At 55.5% G+C, this 10548-nt stretch overlaps 1 protein-coding gene across 1 annotated transcript in view; it reads left to right on the forward strand.

Moving 5' to 3' along the window:
* SCNN1B (sodium channel epithelial 1 subunit beta) overlaps nt 1–7912 on the forward strand; it is a 60557-nt gene extending 52645 nt beyond the window's left edge. Inside the window, exons 6-13 of the mRNA XM_072836175.1 lie at nt 746–909; nt 1169–1276; nt 3386–3503; nt 4483–4558; nt 4918–4975; nt 5604–5665; nt 6681–6756; nt 6993–7912. Of these exons, the coding sequence (XP_072692276.1) occupies nt 746–909; nt 1169–1276; nt 3386–3503; nt 4483–4558; nt 4918–4975; nt 5604–5665; nt 6681–6756; nt 6993–7373 (1043 nt within the window). The 3' untranslated portion in view covers nt 7374–7912. The remainder of the gene's footprint in view (nt 1–745; nt 910–1168; nt 1277–3385; nt 3504–4482; nt 4559–4917; nt 4976–5603; nt 5666–6680; nt 6757–6992) is intronic.
* Nucleotides 7913–10548: the final 2636 nt, after the last annotated feature.

The following is a 10548-nucleotide window of genomic DNA, read 5'->3' on the forward strand; positions in this document are numbered from 1 at the left end:
TCGGGATTATGATAATACCTTTGCTCTTGTGAGCACCAGTGATGTATGGTAAATCACTTGGCCCAGCACTCAGCACCTAGCAAGTGCTCGATACATGCTAGCCTGTTGTCCTACCCACTCAACACAGCCCTGTGGTGCATCAAATATGCAGTCTAATCTTTGCCCTCAAGAAGGGAACCATCCAGTGGGGAAAACAAACAGTAAAAGAATCATATAATTGAGGCACGTACTTGGGAGGAAATTTCCAGAGCTAGGAGATCTAGTCTTAGTAATCAGGGAAGGCTTCTGGAGGAAGTGACACTTCGGCTGAGATCCAAAGGAAGAGCAGGGGTTTCTAGGTGAAGGGTGAAGGGTGAAGGCAGGGACATAATTCCAGAGTAAGGGAAGAGCATTCTTGAGGGAACAGCATTTGTGAAGTCCCAGCAGCAAGAAGGAGCTTGGAAGCCAATAGAGATTGAGGGAGGAGAGCAAGGACCCATGTGATCTGAGGTAGGGTGGTACAGTGCTGCACCCCCAGACTTACCTGCCATATGGAAAAGAGATTATGGGGCTGGGAAGAGACATAGTAGCTTGAGCTAGGATGGGGGCCTCAGAGAAGGCAAGAAGTCTCAATTTCTCAAGATAGAGCTAGCTTCCTAGGTGGACCCTGGAGGTCGCCTTGGCTGGGTGGGGAGGGGACCTGGACAGGTGGATGGTGGGTCTCCCTTCAGCCTTGGGATGCGAATTCAGTAGCCCCTTCCCACAGGCCTGAAGCTGATCCTGGACATAGGCCAGGAAGACTATGTGCCCTTCCTCACGTCCACGGCCGGTGCCCGGCTGATGCTCCATGAGCAGAGATCGTACCCCTTCATCAAAGATGAGGGCATCTATGCCATGTCGGGGACAGAGACATCCATCGGAGTGCTGGTGGTATGGCCGCAGCCCTAGGGGAGCTAAGGGTGGAAGCCCACCTCCCTTGGGGTCTGTTCTTGCCTTGTCTTCTGGCTGGAGCCCCCCTGCCAGGGCAGCCATGCTGGGGGGAAGATGGGCATCCTCTGGCACCTCCCAGGGCCTGTGGCTCTCCATCCCCTTTTGGCATCCCCACTGACCCCCATGCTTGATGGGAGGGAGGTACAATGGGGGCTTCCTAGGGGTAACTGAGACCTCCAGGCAACCTCTCTGGACACAGGACAGGCTGGAGCGCAAAGGGGAGCCCTACAGTCAGTGCACCGTGAACGGCTCCGACGTCCCTGTGCGAAACCTCTACAGTGACTACAACACGACCTACTCAATCCAGGTGGGAAGACAGGGCAGGCCTCAGGACCCTGGGACCATGGTCGTCCACATCGACCAGGCCCGAGGCCTCAGGGCTCTGGGGGAGCTGGTCCTGGCAGGGCTGGCTCTACTAGATTTTTGTTGGTGACCACAGGGTGGTTTGGCGGGTTTTGTGGCCTTTGGGGTTATGGAACCAGTCCCATCCCTGGGTGCTCACCAGGGCCCAGGGCTGCTGGCCACTGCTCGTCCCCACCCCTCTGTGCCCTTGGGGATGCCCAGAACACAGGGATCTCACTCTGGGGTCTCCCTGGAAGAACTCTGGTGTGGGAGAGATGCTGTGCTAAGGGGCTCACATGTGTTATGTCATCCTTTGGTCCTTTCTATGCCCCACAGGGGAGTAATAGCATTTATTAACATACTAGTAATGGCATTTATTTTATATATATATATATATATATAATTTATTTGATGTAAGTATTAATATACAGAGAGTAGCAGGCTCATCATGTGCTAGGCGGGCACTGTTCTGGGTGCTTTACATACATAGATTTACTTAATCCTCACAATGATGCTAAGATGTAGATAATATTATTAGGAATGAGGAAATTAGGGTGTATAGGCTCCAGTACAAAGGCCTCATCAACTTACCTGGGAAGTCCCTCTTGGTATCCGGCCTCCATCCCTTCTCCTTCCACCGAGAGGCCTGTCCCAAGACCCAACCCCAGTGGAAAGGACAATCTAAAATCTCTGCACAGGTGATGAATGCGATCACTGGTGTATACTTCTCTCCCAGCCCAGGCTGCCTTTGCAGATAAGAAAACTGAGGCCTGCCTCTCTGCCAGTGGGCCCTGGAAATCCACGCGCCCCCCACCCGCCTACCCTCCTGCCCACCCTGTCCAGCTGACCTGTGCGCCCCACACCCTGACCCAGCCAGTGTGGCAGCCTTCTATCTGGAGGGGCTTCTGCCTGCAATGGGGAACTTGGGGGAACCTTCCAAGGGATAATGAAGGGATAGACAGACAGGCAGCACAGAGGGAGGCCACAGAGGCATCAAGCAGGTCCAGCCTTATAGAGACCTCATTCCAGAAAAAGCTCAGCTCTTGCTTTATCCAGGGCAGCCACCCCTCTGGCCAGAGACCTTGGGAAAGACCCAGACCCTGGTCGCGTGCTCTGCTTGCATCCCTCACCCCTACCCCCAGCCCCTCCACCAGCCTCTGTCATGGGGCCTGGAGAGGACTCCTCCTTTCCAGGCGAGACAGTGAAGTCTGGAAGAATGCAAGACCCTTGCCCAAAGTCAGAGCTCCCTGTCCGACCCCACTGGCCCCCTCGCCCCAGCTCTGTTCCTCCTGGCTGTGCCCGCAGGGAGGCCACAGGTCTGTTGGGGAGAACAGACCTGTGGGCTGTTCTGGGCTGCGAAGGAAGAAGCCCGCAGCAGATGTGCTGGGCTGCGAGGGGAAAAGCCCGAAGCAGAGCCAGGAGCAGGAGATATCAAGGGTTGGGGCGAGGGATCCACCACATGCAGGACCTGGGAAACTGGACAAGCAGAGACACATGAGTAACAGCCACTTCCATCCCCAGGCGGCGCCAGGACCCTCTGGCTTAGCCCACAGGTGCAACTGTCACCCTGCTCCACCCACAAGTGACCGCAGGACATATAGTTGGGCTCTGAGTGCACTGGAACCAGGTCGGGGTGACCTGAAATCCCAGCACGAGTAGAGACTCGGCCCACAAAGTCCCCAGGGTGCCATCCCCACTCTTCCTCCCCCTATCCCCACCAGGGGACATTCTGCTCACTTCCTCTCCCATCAAGGCTGGCAGCCCTGTTAATAAGAACCATCAGAGTGTTGGCTGTAGGATTTGGAACAAGCTGCCCCTCTCCATGTCACGTGCAGACCCCAGCTCTGAAAGGTGGCGGGGCCATCCTCTGAGAGCTGGGTCTGGCCTGAGTCCCTCTGCGGGGACCAGGGAATGAGAGGGACAGCGACATCCTGAGGGTGGGAGGGTCAGGTGGTGCAGCTCCTCAGCCAGAGGGACCCCTCCCCTGGCTCCTTGGCTCCAGGGATGCCCTCCCCCTGGGGCTGGGTTGGGGACATCACAGTCACATCCGTGCTCTCCCGCCCTCCCACCACAGGCCTGTATTCGCTCCTGCTTCCAAGACCACATGATCCAGAACTGCAGCTGTGCCCACTACCTATACCCGCTGCCCCGTGGGGAGAGATACTGCAACAACCGGGAGTTTCCAGACTGGGGTGAGTCGGGGGCCAGGGCAGCTGGCCAGCTGTGCCCCTGCTTGCCCGGGCTGTGACCACAGAGCAGGGGACAGAGCTGTGTGTCCTCAGCAGGGCCAGGGGTGTGGCCAGGCCTGAGCCTCCATGGCCCGCAGCCCCCCTCCCTCCTGCTTTATGTGTGCCACGTAAATGCCTACACACACGTGAGCTGGGTGTGCAGCTGCTGGCGAGGGCACGTGTGTGTGTTGACATTTCCTCATGCACACAGGAGAGGGCATCTGTATGTTTGAGTCTTAATGCACAGGAGCACTCGGGACTGCAATGCATTTGTACGTGTGTTCATGCTCGTGTATGGATTGTTTCCAGCGTTTGCATCTGTGTACGCTGGTTCGTGTGCCCACATAGATGTGTGCGTGCATGCACCCACATGGCCACAGCATGCTGTCTGTGTCTTTGTGGGCTCACCGGGTCTCTCTGTGGGGTGCTGGGTGGGAAGGGAGACTGAAGTGGCCCCCAAGAGTTTGAGGCCCAAAGCCACAGAAGCAGGAGCCCTGGTGTTGTCCAAATTTAATGGATGTTGTCAGAGGCAGAGAGAGGCCCAGCCCCGCTTAAAACCAATGAAATATGCAGCCAAGAGGGGGAGCCTCTCCGTTTCAACCTCCCATCTCTTCATGCACAAGGTGCAGGACCCCAGCACCCAGCCCCCCGGCAGAGGGGAAGCTGCTCACACCCTGCTGGGCTGAGTCTGGGATGTTTGGGGAGAGGCTCCTCCAGGCCAGACTGGGGTGAAACAGCTGGACATGGAGACAGGGAGGGAAGGGCTGACCCTCTATGGCAGGAGAACTTGGACAGACAGCTCCCCTCCTACCACCAAATCATGGGCCTTGGGGGCCATGGGCCATGGCCAGGAGGGCAGGGGGAACCAGAGGCTCAAAGGGAGAGAGGAAGACCTCTAGAAACCCTCATCTAAGTCTCTCACCCCCCACCCCGTCCTGCTCAGCCTATTGTTACTCACACCTGCGCATGAGCGTGGCCCAGAGGGAGACGTGCATCAACATGTGCAAGGAGTCCTGCAAGTAAGTGTGGGTGCAGAGACCTGAGGGGAAGGCATGGTGGGGCAAGGGTGAGGGGTGCAGAGACTCAGGGGGCAGCGATAGGCGCCGTGGAGACTTGGAGGGCAGGGTTGGGGGTATAGAGACCAGGGCAGGCAGGGGTGGGAGGCATGGAGACCAGGGGGAGGACACAGAGACTCGGGGGGCAGGGATGGGGGTGCAAAGACTGGGGGACAGGGATAGGGGTACAGAGACTAGGGGGGCGGGGGTGGGGGGCACAGAGACCAGGGGCTAGGGGTGGGGACATGGAGATTGGGGAGCCTGGGGGAGGGGTGGTGCTGGCAGGGACAGCGACAGCCACGGAGCTGCCTTCTCTCTTCCAGTGACACCCAGTACAAGATGACCATCTCCATGGCCGACTGGCCTTCTGAGGCCTCTGAGGTGAGGCACTGGGGTGGCCCGGCTCCTGGCCACCCATCTTTGGGCTGGGGACAGGTCTGGGCCTAGGTCTGTAGGCTATTGGTCCTTCCACCAGGGTCCCCCAAGGCACTGTGCCGGGGACACAGCACGGAACGAGAAGGGCACAGTCCTTTGCTCTTAGGGAGCTTGCGTTCTAGTGGGGGAGATAGACAACGTACGGAAATCAGACCATTTCCAAGTGTGATCATGGGAGCAGGTAAAGAGGATGCGTGCGGAGTAACCAGGGGAAAGCGCTTTAGACAGAGGGGTCGGGGAAGACCTCCCTGCAAAGGTGGCATTTGAGTTAAAGCTAGAGGGGCTGAGGCAGCCTGGGCAGAGGAACAGCCCATGCCAGGGCCCCAGGTGGGAAAGAGCCGGTGCAGGATGGCAAGGCCTCTGGGGAAAGCTTCTGGAACCCAGAGAGCTTCCTCCCTGTAACAGCAGCCAGCGTGCACTCTTACCTTCCTCCTCTTGGTGCCAACACATGGTCCCAGGGGGCCTTCGGAAGCTTCGGGGCTGTGGTCTACAGGCCCCTGCCCCACAGCAGGGCCCCTGGTTGGGAGGGGATGCTGCAGGTGCCATAGTTTTCAGCTGCCCTCTTGGATCCCAGGATTGGATTTTCCACGTCCTGTCTCAGGAGCGGGACCAAAGCACCAATATCACCTTGAGCAGGTGAGCCTAGAGTCTGGGTGGGGCTGGGGAAATGCAGAAAATGGGAGGAACCTGAGCCTCAGGGGAGGGGTTGGGATATAGGGCAGCTACTCAGACACCTTCTCAAACTGGTCAGATCCAGGAGGAACCCTGGAGGAGGAGGACTGGGGAATGAGAGAGAAGCCAGCCAATGGAATTCAGGGTCTACCACCTCCCAAAGGAGAGGCTGTTCCTCCTTAGGTCACCTGTTCATCCATCCATCCATCCATCCACCCACTCATACATCCATCCACCCACCCATCCATTCATCCCTCCATTATCCATCCATCCATCTATCCATTTGCTCCTCTACCCACCTATCTATCCTACTCATTCCCCCATCCACCTATCCTTCCAGTCTTCCACCCATCCATCATTCATTCATCCATCTAATCTTTCTCCCATTCATCTATCCAGCCATTCATCCCCCCATCATCCAGTCATCCATTCTTCCACTCATCCATCCACCCACTTATCCTTCACCCATTTCTCCATCCTTTCATCCATCAAACACAAACACAAATTGAGCACAGGAAAGACACAGGTTCATACCCTCGGGAAGCTCCAGTGTAGAGGACAGGAGTATGCCAGCAGTGATGAGAGTCTGCAGAAGACCCTTCCTTGGGGAGCACAGCAGGGAAGGAGCTATTTGTCCCCTGATAAAGAGCAAGGCTTAGGACTCTATGCAGAGCCTACTGAGTACAGGCTGGGGCCCCCTGAGGTGGGAGAGGGGAGCTCAGAGCTGTTCCTTGGGGCCCACAGGAAGGATGCTGGGCAGAGATGCTCTTTGTGGCCCTCCAAGGTCCAGAGGGCCCAGGAGGGGCAGCACTTTGGGTTCTTGCTTGGACCTCACCGCCCCTGGTTGTGGACATGCAAGAAGCCCAGCCAGAGGACTGGGGCAGCCCCTTGGCTGCCTTTCCTGTGAGCGTGGGTGCTTGTATATGTGTGTTTGTGTGTCTTGGAGAGGGGGCACCAGCCCTTCTTGCTGCCCCTACAGGAAGGGAGTTGTCAAGCTCAACATCTACTTCCAAGAATTCAACTATCGCACCATTGAGGAGTCGGCAGCCAATAATGTGAGTCTGGGGGCTCCCAACGCTTCAACCCTGTTCTGCTGCCCCTCCCCCCTGCATCCTGAGGGTGGGGAGTCCCTAAAGGAGTCCCAACTGGTTTCCCTGTGCCGAGATGGTCACCCCATCCCCCTTCCTGGCCAATAGCCCACCTCACAGGAAGCTGTAAGGGGAGGCTTAGGGCAGGAATGTGCAGCCTGACCCCTAACCCCACCAGGCTGTCAAACCCCTGCTCCCTACAGATCGTTTGGTTGCTCTCAAACCTGGGTGGCCAGTTTGGCTTCTGGATGGGAGGCTCAGTGCTGTGCCTCATTGAATTTGGAGAGATTCTCATCGACTTTGTGTGGATCACCATCATCAAGCTGGTGGCCTTCGCCAAGAGTCTGCGGCAGAAGCGAGCCCAGGCTCGCTATGCTGGCCCGCCGCCCACCGTGGCTGAGCTGGTGGAGGCTCACACCAACTTTGGCTTCCAGCCTGATGTGGCCAGGCCTGGCCCCGATCCTGGGACTTACCCTGATGAGCAGACTCTGCCCATCCCAGGCACCCCACCCCCCAACTATGACTCCCTCCGTCTGCAGCCACTGGATGTCATCGAGTCTGACAGTGAGGGCGATGCCATCTAGACCCAGGGAGCTCAGAACTCAAACCCGAGAAGCTGAGATCGTTGCCCGAAGGCTTCCCTTCTGGGTGCTCTCTCCAAACAGCCAGGATCTGAGGCCAGAGTCTTGTTTCCCTCTACAGAGAGACCAGCAGCTCCTGGCCAGTCCCAGGTAGAGGGCTCTGTAGGGTCATGGTGCTGGTATAGATGTGGGAAGTGCATACTCCTTTGGTTTCCTGCTCACACCTCCAACCTGACCCAATCCTTGGCCGGGATGTCCGCAGCCAGGCTCCAGAGACCCTAGAATACCCTCACCTGCAGGCTGGCTAGTTTCTTCCCAGTGCCACCACCATCTGCTCCAGGGACAAACAGGCAGACATGCTGTGCTGCCTGTCCCCAGAATCTTTTCTGTCCTGGCCTTGGCTGACCTCTGCGAATGGGTTTGGTAAGGGCAGCAATTGTGGAAAGCAGAAAGAGCATGAGGCCCAGGGGTGGGGTGGAGGAGGGGGGCTACTACCAGGTGGCATATATTTTGTTCTAGAAAATAAAAGTAGAAAACATGCAGCTGAGCTTTGTTCTTTGTCGGACTGGGCAGCTGGAGTGCCCTGATGCATCTCCAGGGGTGGGACAGCATTCCTACTGGCTTGAAAGCCAGGGCCTGGCCAAGGAAAGGCTCCCAAGCAGGTGATTTTTAAAGTCCCTTTCGAGTTGTCCCCAAAGCAGTGGTCTTAGGACTTAATGCCATCCACCATACTTCTTTGGGTTGCAAGGAAAGAGAGAAAGAGAGTAATACCCAAGATTCTTTCAAGTGAAAGAACCTCAACCAGCTCAAATGATGTCTCCCGGTCACCCAGTCTGTCCCAGGCGGGCTCCCCTCACATTGAAAGCCCATGGGCAAGTCCAAACTCACCCTCTCTCCAGCTCAGCCAACAGCTAGGAGAATACCTCGTTCTCAATTGTCTCAGCAAGGTCTCAGGCTGACTGTCGTTGGTAACTGACTGGGTCACATGCTCATCTCTGAACAATCTGTGTGACCGGCTGGATAGGCTGCTTGGGTTGGGCAGACCCTGCCCATACCTGAGGCCAGGTGGTCCCCAGCAGAATCATGTGGTCCCGGATGGTGGGGACATGGCTCCAAGGATTGCCAGATAAAATACAGACCCCCACGGTAAATCTGAATTTCAGATAAACAACGAATTGATTTCTTAGTATAAATACATCCATGTAATATTTGGGACAGGGGTGCCTGGGAAGCTCAGTAGGTTTGGCCTCTGACTCGATTTCTGCTTAGGTCATGATCTCAGGGGGTGAGATAGAGCCCCATGTGAGGCTCTGTGCTCAGTGTGGGGCCTGCTTCAGATTCTCTCTCCTCCATCTGCCCCTCCCCCACTCGTGCATGTGCACACACACTTGCTTTCTTGCTGTTTTAATAAAAATGTTTTAAAAATTAAAAAAAAAAGATATTTCGGACATATTAAAAATCAAATAAAATCATTTGTTGTTTTTCTGAAATTCAGATTTAACTGAGTGTCCTGTATTTTTAACTGTTCAAGAAGGGAACCCGGATGGCTCTCCAAAGAGAGATCAGGGAGCCATTGCCAAAGAAGAACGGGGTCTGGCACAGCTGACCAGTGCCAGCCCCAGTAATGAGGAGCTCTGGCTTTAGAGCCTGGGCATCAGAGGGCCCAACCCTGCTGGTCCCAAACACCTGTGTCCTTGGCGGGGAAGGCAAACAAGCAGGCCTCCCATTAAGTGCCCACAGTGGCACCTGTGGGGGAAGGTGGTGCCACAGACTTGGAGCCACTCCAGCCAAAGGCAGCGCTGTGAGCGACGGTGTGGGGAGGGCCTGGAGGAAGAGTGTTTCCCAGCTTGGGGCCAGGCAGGTCTGCAGGCTGGAGGCCAGCTCTTGGTGGTTACCACGCTGACTCCCATGACTACTACTTTTATATGAGTGATAGTTGTCATCACACTATTATTTGTTGTCGTTATCAAACAATGGCAACATTGTATCAGACACTTACCACAGGCAAGGCGCCAGGCCAAGTACTTAGTAGGTCTTTTTCCAATTAATTCTCATGACTGAGAAGTATTGCCATCCCATCGTATGCATACGTAGATGGAGACTCCGAGGGGTAAAGTCGGATGCCCCAGATCGCTCTTCCAGTAAGAGGCGAAGGCAAAATTCCAGCCTCAGCCCCTCGCGGCCAGTAGTCATGAGAACACTAGTCCCTTATAGGAGCCCAGAGCTTTCGTATTTGCAGTCTCATCTGACGCTGTGGGGCAGGCAAAGCAATGATTATTATTGAGCTCCCTTTACCAGCTCTTCGGTCACACTAATTCAAGCTGACTTAAACTAAGAAAAGGGAATCCATTGGTCCTTGTAATAAGAGTCGAAGGATTTCATGTATGGCTTTATCCAGGGGTTCACCTAGATATGGTGATTTCTCCATCTCCCCGGCTTTCTTTTCTTCCACGTTGCTGTCCCCCTCAAATAAGTTCTCTCCAGTGCTGCTCTTCCCTGCACCGTTCCAGGCTCTATCTCCTCAGCTCAGCAACTAAATAGCAGGAAGGAAGCTCCTCCCTCATAGTGTCCCCGCAAAAGCCCCGAGAATGAGGGTCACTGAATCAGCCTGGGCCACATAGTCATCCTGAGCTCTGAGAGCTTCTGGTCAGAGACATTTTGAAGCAGGAGTGGGAAGGGTGCTCCCTGCTGCCAGAGCTGTGTGCGGATGTGTGAGACCGGTTCCAGGCCAACAGTAGGCATCGGCTGCCCTCCCTGCTCTCAGGGGAACATTTCAGAGCATGTGAAGCTCTCTGAAAGCAGGCTCTGAGTCAGACAGATATGGAGAAGAGCTCTGTCCTGTTCCGACCGTAGGGCCATCAGGGCCTTTTAGCACTGAAGAACCAAGCTTGAGGGGCTAACTGCCCAGAAAAAAAAGCATTCTGTAACTCCCATGTCTTACCCACAAAAGGGAGGGTAGGTTACAGACGCTGGAGACTATGAAATGAACATTTACTGTACACTTCCTATGTGCTTACCCCCACCGTACCTCACTGGCTCTTCAAGTAACGCTGGTTAGGTATCACTGTGGCTCCTATTTATCACAAAAGAAACGAGGCTCAGAGAAGTGAAGTGACTTCCTCAAGGTCACACAGCTAGGAGGTGGCAAAGCCAGGAATCAAGGAGCTCTCCTGGACAC

This window comes from Canis lupus, chromosome 8 (assembly GCF_048164855.1).
Source record: "Canis lupus baileyi chromosome 8, mCanLup2.hap1, whole genome shotgun sequence".
Classification (NCBI taxonomy): Eukaryota; Metazoa; Chordata; class Mammalia; order Carnivora; family Canidae; genus Canis; species Canis lupus.